Source organism: Staurois parvus, unplaced genomic scaffold (genome assembly GCF_062004578.1).
Source record: "Staurois parvus isolate SC_StPar_1 unplaced genomic scaffold, SC_StPar_1.0 ptg000011l, whole genome shotgun sequence".
Lineage (NCBI taxonomy): Eukaryota > Metazoa > Chordata > Amphibia > Anura > Ranidae > Staurois > Staurois parvus.
In genome coordinates, this window is record NW_028317807.1 from 23,656,522 (window position 1) to 23,671,691 (window position 15,170).

Below are 15,170 nucleotides of genomic sequence, written 5' to 3' on the forward strand. Positions count from 1 at the left end.
GCATGTATTTATATAACGCCGTCAATTTACTCAGCGCTTTACATAATATATATATAAATATATATATATATATATATATATATATATTACATTCGCGTCAGTCCCTTACCCCTCAAGGAGCATACAGTCTAAGGTCCCTAATGCACATTCAAATGTACACATACTAGGGCCAGTTTAGATAGGCGCAAATTAACCTACCAGCGTGTCTTGGGATTGTGGGTGTGGAGTGAAACTGGAATACCCGAAGGAAACCCACGCAGCCACAGGGCAAACATGCAAACTCCAGGCAGGTGGTGCTAGTGTTGCCAGGTGGAAGTTCTAACCATTTAGCCACTGTGCTGAAAAATTATTAATAATCATACCTCTTTTAAAAAATATGACTGGGGGGAGGAGCTAATGGAATCACAAAGCTGGAGCTGCCCTGCAAGGTTCAGTCCACAAATTAAAATGTAAAAAATAAAAACATACGCTCACAGAAAAATTCTTGGTTTAATGATATGTTACTCTTAACTGGTTCATAATTAGAATTCTATCATAAAGGTGAAATTCATTAAGACACAAAGGTTAAATTCTCCAAATTGCATAACTCAATAGCTTTACTGTGGTCTTCACACTTCACAGGTCAGTTTTTTACTGAAATACTGCAATGATAATTCAAGCTGAACTCTGGAATAAGCAAACATTGTCTAAATACATTTAACATATGAACTCTTCTTGAATCCTGGTGTGCTTTGTGTATTTTTTCCAGATCCAGTGTGTAACTTTGTCTCTGTGCAAGGAGGTTTTATAATAAAGACCAGTCACTGCTGCCCTTTTGCCTTGTACACGGTGCATGGTCTTGTTTATGCCCCCTCCTGTAGTTTTCTGCAGGCAGCCTGTAATGATTGAAGCTGCTCTGCCCCTTCTATGGTTCTGGTCTCTGCGCAGGCTATGCACTGTACAGTGATGATGTCAGTGCTACTTTTAAAATGATATTATCTGTGTTTACAATGCCATTTAGTGCACACAAAGTAGATTTATATCCTTTGTGGCTATTGAGGACTATATTTAAATGAAAGCTTTCGTGCACGGAGTTCTGTTTTCACATAATTGCAAATCTATTTGGTAAACTGTTGTTTTCCGTATATGTCTGTTGAATTACATACATTTCTCCATTTAAAGGAAATTGTTAATATTTTCAATGGTCTGCTGTTTAAATATATTATAAATTCTCTTCATTTGAGACCATGTCCGTTGATCTGTCTTGATTTACCTTTATTATCTTTTTTTTTTCTATAGGATCCTTCAAGTCAAAAGCCTGGCAGAAAGAAAACAGTATCATTCAGTAGCATGCCATCAGAGAAGAAAATAAGCAGTGCCAGTGACTGTATTAGCTTCATGCAAGGGGGTTGTGAACTGAAGAAGGTCCGCCCAAATTCCCGCATCTATAGTCGTTTCTTCACACTTGATACTGATTTGCAGGCTTTACGCTGGGAGCCATCTAAAAAAGACCCCGAAAAGGCTAAGTTGGATATCTGTGCCATCAAAGAAATACGGCTTGGCAAGAACACAGAAACATTCAGGAATAATGGGCTAGCTGACCAAATTTGTGAGGACAGTGCTTTTTCAATAATCCATGGAGAGAACTATGAATCATTGGATTTAGTGGCTAATTCGGCTGATGTGGCCAACATTTGGGTTTCAGGTCTCAGATATTTGGTCTCTCACAGTAAGCAGCCACTGGACTTGGTAGAAGGTGGCCAGAACACCCCAAGGTTTACATGGCTAAAGTCTGTCTTTGAGGCTGCTGATGTTGATGGAAATGGAATTATGTTAGAAGATACAGCAGTTGAGCTGATTAAACAACTGTCCCCTGCTATCAAGGAAGCAAAAGTTAGATTAAAGTTTAAGGAAATCCAAAAGAGCAAAGAAAAGCTTACCACCAGAGTGACCAAAGAAGAATTCTGTGAAGCTTTTAGTGAGCTTTGCACAAGGCCAGAAGTGTATTTTTTACTGGTTCAGATTTCAAAAAACAAAGAATATTTAGATGCAAATGATTTGTTGTTGTTTTTAGAATCTGAACAAGGTATGACTCAGGTGACTGAACAAATGTGTTTGGATATCATACAGAAGTATGAACTTACTCAGGAAGGTCGAGTAAAGGGGTTCCTCACCATTGATGGATTTACTAAGTATCTGCTATCCCCAGAATGTGATATATTTGATCCTCTCCACAAAAAGGTTAACCAGGACATGACACAACCACTATCACACTACTATATCAACTCCTCACACAATACATACTTAATTGAGGACCAATTTAGAGGTCCAGCAGATATAAATGGCTATGTGAGAGCTCTAAAAATGTCATGTAGAAGCATTGAACTGGATGTCAGTGATGGACCAGACAATGAGCCCATCATCTGCAATCGCAACAGTATGACTTCACCACTAGCCTTTCGTAATGTCATAGAGGTTGTAAACAAATATGCCTTCATCTCCTCTGAGTACCCGCTTATTCTTTGCATTGGAAACCACTGCTCAGTACAGCAGCAAAAGGTCATGGTGCAACATATGAAGAAGATCTTTGGAAGCAAACTGTACACTGAAATGCCTATGCCAGCAGAGTCCTATCTTCCATCTCCTGAAAAGTTAAAGAAGAAAATTATTGTAAAAGGCAAAAAGTTGCCTTCAGATTTTGACCTCTTAGAAGGAGAAGTGACAGATGAAGATGAGGAAGCTGAAATGTCTCGGAGAATGTCAGAGGACTACTTTGGTGAACAGAGACTGATCAAGCTTTGTAGAGAGCTGTCTGACTTAGTATCTATTTGCAAATCAGTGCAATACAAAGATTTTGATGTCTCTATGAAAAGCCAAAGCTATGGAGAAATTTGCTCATTTAGTGAGAGTCAGGCTAGTAGAATTGCTAATGAGTATCCTGAAGACTTTGTAAATTACAATAAAAAGTTTTTATCTAGGGTGTATCCAAGTCCAATGCGGATCGATTCAAGTAATATGAATCCACAGGATTTTTGGAACTGCGGTTGTCAGATTGTTGCTATGAACTATCAGACCCCAGGCCCAATGATGGATCTCAATATTGGCTGGTTTCTTCAAAATGGTGGATGTGGGTATGTCCTTCGACCATCTATTATGCGAGATGAAGTATCTTATTTCAGTGCAAACACCAAAGGCGTTGTGCCTGGTGTATCCCCTCAGGTTCTCCACATCAAAGTCATCAGTGGACAAAACTTTCCAAAGCCAAAAGGTGCATGTGCAAAAGGTGATGTGATTGACCCATATGTATGCATTGAAATTCATGGCATTCCAGCAGACTGTGCTGAACAAAGGACTAAAACCATGCAGCAAAATGGGGACAACCCAATTTTTGATGAGAGTTTTGAATTCCAGATAAACCTTCCGGAGTTGGCAATGGTGCGCTTCATGGTTCTTGATGATGACTACATTGGAGATGAATTTATTGGTCAGTACACTGTATCCATTGAGTGCTTACAGCCAGGATACAGACATGTGCCCCTGCGATCATTTGTTGGAGACACAATGGAACATGCTAAACTGTTTGTTCATATTGCAATTACCAACAGGGGAGGAGGAGGAAAAGCTCAAAAGCGTGGTTTGTCTGCCAGGATAGGGAAGAAAGCCAGGGAGTACACAATGCTGAGGAACACTGGTCTTAAAACTGTAGATGACATCTTCAAACTTGCTGTTCATCCACTGCGGGAGGCCACTGATGTCAAGGAAAACATGCAGGTGATTTTCTTTAATATTGAAAGTATATACTTGACACTATATAGATTTGTTTGGATGTGTATTTTTTCCACTTTATTATGACACTTTTTTATTTTATCTCAAACTTCTTTCTATGACCAGCTTTAGTATTAAAGTGTTACTAAACCCACAACAGTAAAATCAGCCTGTATATGCAGTAAAAACATACTTGTTATACTGTGGAACCTAAGGGGTTAATCCTTTGCATTGTGTAAAAAGGCTGTTTGATCCTGTCTTCTTTGATCCTCCCCTTCTACTGCCCTCAATCCATTTGCTAATAGTACAGAGCTCTGTGAGTCACTATGCACATGATCAGTTTAGTGTGTATGGCTAGAGAGTTTTTTTTCTTGGGAGAGTGCATGTGATCCGCTCAGGGCCAATCAGCACCTCACTGTCCAGACAGAGGGTCAGGGGTTATGCAGCCTCATAGGACAGTCAGAGCAGAATGAAAACTCCTCCTACAAGCTTTTACCAGTGCTCAGCTGGACACTGATAGAGGTTGCAAGACTGCTGTATACTGCTGATGAGAAAAGGTATTTAGCAGTTTATATTTACTAAAATAATTTTATTTATTGATTTTGTTTATTTCAGGTACTTATATAGCGCCATCAATTTACACAGCGCTTCACATATTATACATTCACATCAGTCCCTAACCCTCAAGGGGTGTACAATCTAAGGTCCCTAACTTACATTGATACATACACATACTAGGCCCAATTTGGGCAGGATCCAATTAACCTACCAGCATGTCTTTGGAGTGTGGGAAGAAACCGGAGTACCCGGTGGAAACCCACGCAGGCACAGGGAGAACATGCAAACTCCAGGCAGGAGGTGCCGTGGCTGGGATTCGAACCAACGACCCTAGTACTGCCAGGCGAAAGTGCTTTCCATGTTGTGTGTACTGCGTGAGACCAGATATAGTGAATGCAGAGTCCACTGTTTTGAAATACCTTAACCTCATAGTTGTAATAATTATCTAAGTGTATTATGGGATGATTGTGTATTAATTTATTATTTTTTCAATTTTTCCTCATTAGAATGCATTGGTTTCCTTAAAGGAACTCTGTGGCCTTCCCACCAGCTCTACCCTCAAGCAGTGCATGCTTTCCCTAGTATCACGTCTAGTGAATAGTGACAACACACCTACAGTAAACCTCACCATGAAAGATACGTACCCCAGTTTGGAGCCTATAGGAACGATGCCTGAAGTTCAGAAGAAACTGCTCAATGCCTATGAAATGGTTTGTAGAGATCATGTATGATTTATCTTTTATTATTAATTTAAAGGGTGATCTATTATTCTATATTCAACTGCTTTAAGTTAGTGCACTTTTTTTTTAGAAATTGCTCAGAAGGCTTACAGCTGCTCAAACAAGCAAATAAGTTGTGAGCTCAGGTGTTTCCATGATGCAATATAAAACATTGAAAAATGTAGTGAGTATTCCATGTATGACGGCAAGAGATGTGCATTCAGGAATATAGGTTGAGGAAATAAAATGCTTCCTTTGCCATTGTACTGTTTCACCTCTGCTTAGATTGCCAAACAGAAAAGAAGCAGTACATAGATAGCTGAACAAACATTTCTGTGTCTTAAAGTGGTTGTAAAATGTTTTTTCCTTTTGTGTATGCAAATATGTGGCCGCTTGGAGTCAAGGCCCATCCACCGAGAGGCTGCATATTTGCGTACCATCAACAGGTTAAGTGCTTAAATGAAACCTGGAAAGATAAATACGAGACCAGACGCTGATTTAAAAAAAAAAAGAAAAAAATGTTTTTTAGCTATTGTTTGTGATATTGGAAAAGTATGCTAGACAGGAGTCTGGATTTTTGGACTTCATAGTCTTCATTCTTGTTTCATGTCAGTGACTTATTAGGCAAGAAAGCCAGGATCTGAATGAAAGCTGATTACTTTAAAATTCATTCAACAGTGTCAGTTCCCATGTTTCTATTCTCACAGGTTCACTTTAAAATCTCATCACAAGATTCATGGTAGATTCCCATAATGCAAATAGAATGTTCAAGAGAAATGCAGACATAGGGACTCATTAACTAAAGGCAAATAGGCTGTTCATGGTGCAAGAGAATTTTCACTTTGCAAGGGAATATGCAAAGGGCCCAGGGTCAGTAGGGGGCCCGGTGAGAGGCTCACTGGGCACAATTCACTAAGCGGTATCGTACCGCATCTGAGTATGTGGTAGGATACCGCATAGCATTTAAAAAAAAAAAACATTTGAATTCACAAAAAAATGCTACTAAAATACTGCATGAGTTATTTTATGAAGTCATGCGGTATTTTAGTAGTGAAAACCATGTATTCATGTTTCAGATGTCAGCGGGGTTCCCCACTGACAGCTGAATGTAAAAGAAAAAATTGGCGGCAATTAAAAAATAATTTTAAAAATAGCGTGGGGTCCCTCTTCCATCCCTACCAAGCCCTGCGGGTCTGGTATGGATTTTGAGGGGAAAAAAATGGCATGGGGATCCCCCCCAAAATCCATGCCAGACCCTTATCCAAGCATGCAGCCCGGCAGGTCAGGAAAGGGGAGGGAGACAAGCGAGCACTTTGGGGCGAAGGGGGGACAAGGGCCTCTGGCCGGTGGTTGTGGGGTCTGCGGGTGAAGGGCTTATCAGAATCTGGAAGCCCCATTTAGTAAGGGGGTCCCAGATCCTGGCCCACCCCCCCCCCATGTGAATGAGTACGAGGTACGCGCTAAAAAGTGTAGTGTGAAAAAAGAAAGGAGACAGTCTTTGACAAGTCCTTTATTAAAAGAAGGAAAATCCCAGAAGTAGATCCAATGTCAATCACGATGCCTGCTGCTACCCAAAAAAAAAAGGCTCCGCTCCCGACGTTGGCTCCCGGCCATCTGACTGCTCCGCTGGCTTGACAGCTATTAAATATGTACGGGGCGGGGCCACCCGTGAACATTACATGTGTGACCCCGCCCCTTGTGGCGTCATCAACCAGGGCATGCTAGGTCAATGATGTCACAAGTAAGTGGGGCCACGTGTGATGTCACTGGGTGGCCCCGCCCCTTTATATTTAAGAACTGTCAGTCAGACGGTCGGGAGTGGAGTCTGTTTTTTGTTTTTGTTTTCTTTTTCTTTTTTCGGGTAGCAGTGGCGACGGGTATCGTCATTGAAGTTAGATCTGCTTCATGGGAAATTCTTTTATTTTTCTTCTTTTAATAAAGGACTTGTCATAGACTGTATCCTGTCTTTTTTCACGCTATTCAGTAGGCAGATCTTAAAAGTTAGAGTTCCACGTATCCCCCCCTCATAGCAAAATTGGTGGGTTTTTTTTTCTGGGAGCAGGTACACTGACAGGTACCCACTCCCACTTCCGCAATTATTGCCTTCTTACATCAGGTTGGGCAACCACCCCTTCTTCCCCACTCACAACCTCCTGGAACATGTCAAACGCCCAAGGAGGCAGTGGAACCCGTCTGAGAGCAACATACAATCATGTGCATTGGGGAGCAGGCTGTGAGACATAAGGAAGTCACAGCCAGCTCCCACATCCAAGATGGCGGTGCCAGGGATCTGAAACCCGGTGAGGAATCAGTTTAGTTAAGACAGCAGTGGACTCCTGGACTGATAAGTACCTGTTTGTTAAAAGTCAGCAGCTACAGTATTTGTATCTGCTGACTTTTTTTATTTTTTTCCAAACAGGAGTGGAGTTCCACTTTAGGCAGACATTTAAAATTTTGATCATCCCTATTCATTATTAAATTCTCTGTTTAAAGTGTGGCCTGACCTTACCATTTCCATTTTTTGCTGTATTGATGCAAGGAAAAAATGTGTTATTTTTTAATTTAAAAAAGCTGACAGTCTTCTTTAGCATTGACCTTATACTGAAATAGGGCTGAATGTATAGAATTCAATTCTGTAAATTCTTTGATATAAATTGTAAAAATGTTTGTATTTTTATTAAAAATACAACCTGATGTGTTGCTTACTTAATCCAGTGTTGTCCATCTCTGTGGAATAGGTCCTTTCTCAGTGAAAGCACCCTGAGCCTAGCCACCCCGTCCTGTCCCTTAAGAATCACTATAGGCCAGTGAGCCTGTCCATTTCAGTGATGCACCAGTTGGAAGGCTTTGAAAATGGGAAAGAGCAGGGCAAAGCTTCCATTGACCCCGGAAGTAAGTGTATTTCAGAGTATCCAGGCATGTTGGGATACTCGGGGTGCCTACACTGAGTAAAGATTTGACATACAGGCATCTGGAGGTACCTTCTTGGTTGTCATATCACTGGATTAGTATGTGACATGTCAGGTTCACTTTAGTAAGTCCTGCTGCATATCTTCCGTTCTGCTCACCAATTGGTACAGAAGAGACTATAAATGTAAGCTTGCTTTGAACTTTTTTTAACTTAACTTTTTTTTTCTATATTCCATATTTTCTTTATTGAAAAAGTTTTTTTCCCTTACAAACACATGTAAAAAATCTAAATACAATAATAATAATAATAACAAAAATAGCAGACTAAACCCAACATTACATATTCAAAACATTACACATTCTAACTGATCCAATTCCTCTGGTCCAAAAGAAAAAAAAGAAAGGAAATCTCATAAAAAATGTTGCTCCAACATTCCCAAGCTTGTTTCATATTTCATATTGTCACCAATTCGGTAACCAACCGTGTGTTTACAGTCATAGTGCTCAAATCTTTTGAAATTCATTTAAAGTTCCCCTATGCTTAAAAGCAATGTTAGTACAGCGATCTCCCCTGCTGTGCTATTGTGTTTTGACAGCTGGACTGCCCCCCCCCGCCAGAACACACCGGTAGGCACCCTCAGCCACAGGCTGAGAGCGCTGATCAGAAGTCGATTGGCAGACCTTTTTTGGTCATGCCCCTTCGACAGAAGTCGAACCAGCTGCCATACAGACAGGCCGAATGTCGTTCGGTTTCTGTTGAACCAGCTGATACTGCCTGATATATGGCCCGTGTGTACTTAAAATGTTACTAAACCCACAACAGTAAAATCAGTCTGTATATGCAGTAAAACATGTTTGTTATACTCACTGTGGAACCTAAGGGGTTAATCCTCTGCATGGTGTAAAAAGGCTGTTTGATTCTGACTTCTCTGCCCCTCCGCTTGTTCAAATGTCCACGCTGATAAGACAGACTGAACGTGTAGCCCTTCTGCTCATGCTGCTCACGTTCATGTGTATTGCTAGAGAGTTTTTTTTTTCTCTTGGGCCAGTGCATGTGATCAGCACTGTCCACACAGAGGTCAGGGGTTTTGTATCCTACAGCAGCAAGAAAACTCCTCCTACAAGCTTTAACCAGTGCTCAGCTGAAGTCACAAGACTGCTGTAACTGCTGATGAGAAAATGTATTTAGTAGTTTATATTTACTAAAATAATTGCACTTCCATGTGCTGTGTACTGTGGGAGACCAGATAGAGTGAATGCAGGGTCTTGGGTTTAGTAACACTTTAACCTCACTCGTCCAATGACAGATATTGTATCCATGGTTGCCATGTCTTATCAAACTTAGCTTGGTTTTCATGGAGGGTACATGAAAGTTTATCACTAATTGTGATCCAGTTCAAGTTTTGTTTAACATGATCAAAAGTTATTACTGACTAGTTCCAGCATTGCACAATTATGATCCTTGCAGCCAGAATCATGTACAGTATGAGATTACGTGAATTTGGCTTTCTGGAAATATTATCTGAAAAATATTCCCTCATCATATTGAGCCCTATGCACCAACAACAAAGTCAGATGATCTGGATGATATTTGCTTTCACTGGCCAAACATCAACTGCCCATGTGAACGTAATGTCATTATAACTTTTCCATTTTTAGCGATCACAAACCTATCTAGTTTGTGTCCTTGTCAACCTGACGTAATCTTATCTTAATGTAATTCTACAATTTTCGCAAACCTTTTTTTCCTCCCCTGCGTGCATCAGTGTAACATCAAAAGGGGAATAAAGCTCCTAAGTAAAATTCAGGTGTTCACTTTGAGCTTTACCATTTCTCTATATTATATAAAAGTCACAGTAATGTGATATCATTTTAATCAGCAGACTTTGTGATTATATTTTTCTTTAAACATATATGAGGTTGCGCAAATTATGTTAACGTTGCATTGGAAAGGCTTACAGGAAAATGTTTTATTTTCTAATTTTATTTACTATTTAATCCCAGTAGAAACAAAGGAAATAAAAACAAATTAAAGCCCTATCCATACAAAAAAAAATGTTATACAGTACATTAAAGTAGACTACAAATGCTAAAAGGTGCAGGAAAAAAAAACACTCTTAGGGCTCATGTGCATTGCAGCTGATAAACTCACATTTATGAGCTGTTCAGCGTTTTTTCAGCAGCCCCTGAACTCACCTTAATGTTTTCCTGTGTCCATGTACACATATTCGTTTACAGGCATTTGAGTTTACAGTTTTTTTTTTGAATGCAGAAAACTTGCGTTCAGCAGTCAATTCTATCAGCGTTTCAAATGCAGAACGCGGCAAATCACGTTTATAAGTGTTTGCATTTGAAAAATTTTTTTAACTCTTCAAGTTCCCAATGCTGTCCAGAACCTTTTTTTCATCATGAAAAATGCATGCAAAGCATTTTCAAGGTACTCAAAGAGACAAAACACTGAACACAGGATGTCCCTACCAAGCTTGTCAAACATTGTAATAACCAATTCACACCACAGACCTCTCCCACCCTTGGAAACAAAAGATATGGGAATTCACACCTCACATTCCTCATGAACACCCCCCTGCCAGGTGGCCTAATGACTCACTCCACCAGACACCTTTCCAACCCTTGGAAACAAACAAAATGTTAATGAGCATCTCACACCTAAGCTAATCTCAACACATACTGCTGTCTCTGCTTCTACTCTCTGTATTTCTCTGAAACAGTCTAACATAGTTAATAATTTACCACTTTTCAGTGCATTCTGGGCATCTGGGAGGTTCTCCTGTGCTTATCTTTAAAAAACGCTTCAAAACGCAAATAAACGTGTTATGCAAACGTGGCTAAACAGAAGTTTTTGTAACCTACGTTTTCCAACAGTTTCCATCGTTCAGAAGTGTCCCGTGTACATGGGGCCTTAGACTCTAGGGGGTTTCGTGAGAAAGAGGTCTGGGAACTCGAGGTTAATTGCATCCATCTGAGTTTTCAATAATATGATAGAAGAACCACACAATGCTAAGAAAATGTCTCTTCTTGCCTTGTGATTTTCCAAATGTACATAAAGAGGTAGATGTACTCGCTATGATTTCAGTCACTCATTCCCTCAGAATTAATTGAAGTGTGTCAAAATTAACCTGGTCTGTCATTTGTATGTGGGAAATAGTACTCTCGGATTCAATTGTAACATTGTTTATCTTACATACGGGCCCTCACCTGCATATGGGTAAACTGCTCCAACCTGGCCACAACCTCCTTTTACCTTCTTTTTCATTATTTTCCCTTTCTTCTGCATCCTCCATAGTAACCAAAAAAAGCAAGGAAATTGAACAAATTACACCTGCAGCTCATTTAGGGATTGCTCTTGGAGGTATACCCACAAGCCAGGACCTTGATGGTAAGATGTAGTCATTACATGCTTCAGAGTGGGTTCTGACCACTATGCTACAAATAGCACCGATGACACAGCAGTGCAGTTTCACCAGCTTAGGCAGCACATAACATCAAAGATACTAACATCAGAGTCACAACTTAGTCCAGAAAAGAGACCAGAGAAGGCTGGAGACTTGAAGCTGCTATTAAACTGGCCCGGCTCAATGCCAGACTCCACACAGGACAAACAGGATGGATGCGCTACGGAAACCATGACGCATGACTTCACCTCCTCCAGGACACATCCCTTGCTTTTACATGATGTTTACACTGCTTGAACCTTAAAATCTTTTCATGACTTCCAAAAAATATGTAAGTAGACTGAAGGCTACTTTCTATAGTTGTCTGGAGTTCTCCTTTATTCTTCCACTTAAAGCTCTTCATTGGTGGACTATACAGCCCCATAGGAGGCCTGCCGCTAAAGCCTGACATTTTCAAAAGCAGAAAATGCTGTTAATGTTTTAATGATTGTGTAAGAAGTGATAAAAGGGAGTATGAATTCCCTGTGCTTATGGTTCAGTTTCAATAAATCCAGCCATTCAGACAATTTTTTATTAACACCTCGTTTATTTATACATAAAATGAATTTCACCGTAAAATGGATTAGACTTTAGTTAGATTGTATTTTTTAAATGGTTGAGGTGTGTTTTTGATGTAAGTAGTCCTGTTAATCCCTGTAGAAGATCTGTACTAAAACACGCCTCACTTAAACATATAGATATGACTCTGTGTTTAATGGCTTGAAAAACCTAGATAGAATGGTGGCTAACGTAGTGCTACCTTTCCTGCTGGCACATTGTAGCACATATATTTCCATAGTGCGTAGTGTATATTAATGTCCCTAATATTGTTCTTGGAATTCTAGAGAGGACCTTTGTCATTAGAAAATCAGAGCATTACCTGGCTCAATAGTAAATGTTCTTGTAACTGCCCCACAAATGTATGTGAGCCTGTACAAGTATAGCATTGATTTTCCCACAGTCTGAGCTGGAGCCAATTACCTGAGGTCTGGACAATGGGATTTTTTTTTTTTAAAAGCTCAGAACATTTTCTAATGATTTCTCATTTTGGAGATGTGTCAGTGTTGTCCTTTCTGTGGATATTGTCAAGAAATGGACAGGCTGGTATATCTGAACACAAAGGGGAAACTCATGGAAGGAGGTTAGGGCATTTAAATCGGTTCTTAAGTCTTTTTTACCTTAATGCATTCTCTGTGTTAAGGTATAAATCCTTCCACTGTATGTTCCTCCCTTCCCCTCCCGAACACTTACCTGACTCCTGTATCAGTCATGCACTGTGCCTGTCTGCCATCTTTCTCCTCTTCCTGCTCTCACATGCTTTGTCAGTCAAATTCAGTGAGCGGGGGGGGGGGAGGCTGAACCTCATTGTATATGTCTATGGACACGCGCAGCCTGGCTCAGGAGCGATCCCGCACGTATGCCCCCATAGCAGGCTGTTTGCTATGGAGGCAGGCGCTGTAGAGGAGATGCCAAGATCAACAGTGGGGAATTCCAGAAGAGGAGGTACAGGGCAACCGTGTGCAATATTATTGCACAGCAGGTAAGTATAAACCTGTTTATTATTTTAATAAAATAAAAATAGACCTTACAATCGCTTAAAGTAACATTGGAGTGTTGTAGAAATTATACCAAAGCAGGAAGATTGGCATTGTAGGAATTGCCAAAAAATCAAATGAGTTTTATTATGCACCATAAACAGTAATAACCATCGGAGATAAGACCATCCTACATGACAAAGGACGCCACTCCCCCAGAGAATTCAAGAGGGAAAGCCCTCAACAACGGACCAAGGATGGAAAACTATCCTACCTGGAACCCTCCAAGATCCAACACCCGCCACCACCCTCCCAACCCCCTAACAACCCCCCCCAGGAAACAACACTCCCCTCCCCTAGATGGAAGACCCTCCTGTCCCGTCACCCCCCTCACTGGACTCCAAGTTACAAGTTGGTTATCCTCATTCAATGTGTATGTAACACCTTGCTTTGCTGACAACTGATCCATCCCAGCAGGAGGCACAAGTGTCATTTACTCTCCTACTTTATTTGCATGGATTGCCTTGTACTGCAGTATCGCCATTATTGTGCTCATCCATCTGGCTTTGGCTATATTAGAGGGTACACATATCATGTGGTCATCCTGAGGGCTCTCCCTCTTGAATTCCCTGGGGAGGGGGGGGTGTTTTTTGTCGTGTAGGATTGTCATATCTCCGATGGTTATTACTGTTTATGGTGCATAATAAAACTCATTTGAGGTTAGCCAATTAGGTGTGCAGCCTTTTTTTCCCTTTCTTTGCTATTTGACTGTAGGAATTGCCCTTGTTTTAAATTACTGCGATTTTAGGTTATTTTGGAAGGGCAGTCCTATGTTTGATCCCTAACGTTTTACCAAACTGTCAGGGGTGTTCTATCACCCTTGCACCCAGTTCACTTGTATTCGATCTAGTACTGAGTGCTTTAGGTGTCCTTTGCAGTAATGGTCATGACAAACATACTTTAATATTTGATCTACTTGGGTTGTGTGATCTTGTATATTCATTTCTACACCCCCACCAGTAAGAGCATTCTTTAGCATTATTATTATTTAGCTGATTAGAAAATCTGACATGCTTTTAACTAATTGCTAAGTTTTGGGTTTACCTGTGTTTTGCAATGGATATTTCTTTTTCAGTTAAGGTTACTTTTCAGATGGGCTGACCGATTGGGTCCGCCTGTCTGTTTTTCAGACGGACCTGTTTGGATCATCCATTGCCGTCTATGGAGCGGCAGGTATAAACTTGTGGCGGTTGTCTGTTTCCACCCGCTTGAATCCAGTCTGATCCACTAAAAACAGACAGATGCGGGATCTGTTCCCCATCTGTCTATTGCACGGGTATCAAACTGGTGGCCCTCCAGCTGTTGCCAAACTACAAGTCACCTGAGGCATTGCAAGATTGACAGTTACAAGAATGACTCCCAAAGGCAGAGGCATGATGGGACTTGTAGTTTCGCAACAGCTGGAGGGCCACCAGTGTGAAACCCATGGCCTAGTGGATCAGATGACAGTCGGATGTAAATGGACAGGTGGTTCATTTACATCGGACCACCCATAGAGGAAAGCGGACTGTGTCTGTGTCCACTCTGCATAAGCGAAGTGGACACAGACCTGTCATCTGCCTTTTCAGGGGGATCAGCAGACAGATCTCCCTCTGAGCAGGCAGATCGGATGGCGGAGTCCACCCATGTGAGAGTGACCTAACAGATAAATGCCCTTTTGATTGGCTTTGAGATTATACAGTTGCAAGAAAAAGTATGTGAACCCCTTGTGATTACGTGGAGTTTTGCATGAATTGGGCATAAAATGTGCTCTAAACGTCATCTAAGTCACAACAATAGAAGAACACAGTCTGCTGAACATAATACTACACAAACAGATGTTGCCATGGTTTAATTGCACATAACATGTAAACATTCACAGTGCAGGGAGGAAAAAGTATGTGAACTTTTGGACTTAATAACTAGTTGACCCTCCTTTGGCAGCAATAACCTCAACCAAACGTTTCCTGTAGTTGCAGATCAGACCGGCACAACGATCTGGAGTAATTTTGGACCACTCCTTTTCACAAAACAATTTCAGTGTAGCTATATTCTTGGGATGTCTGGTGTGAATTGCTCTCTTAAGGTCATGCCACAGCATTTCAATCGGGTTGAGGTCAGGACTCTGACTGGGCCACTCCAGAAGGCGTATTCTGTGCTGTTGCAGCCATTGTTTTGTTAAATTACTTGTATGCTTTGGGTCATTGTCCTGT

General features: G+C 40.9%; 1 protein-coding gene across 1 annotated transcript in view; it reads left to right on the top strand.

The window, feature by feature from the left end:
* Positions 1-15,170, top strand: part of PLCL1 (phospholipase C like 1 (inactive)) — a 400,507-nt gene that overhangs the window by 279,515 nt on the left and 105,822 nt on the right. Inside the window, exons 2-3 of the mRNA XM_089671701.1 lie at positions 1,279-3,750; positions 4,809-5,012. Of these exons, the coding sequence (XP_089527827.1) occupies positions 1,279-3,750; positions 4,809-5,012 (2,676 nt within the window). The remainder of the gene's footprint in view (positions 1-1,278; positions 3,751-4,808; positions 5,013-15,170) is intronic.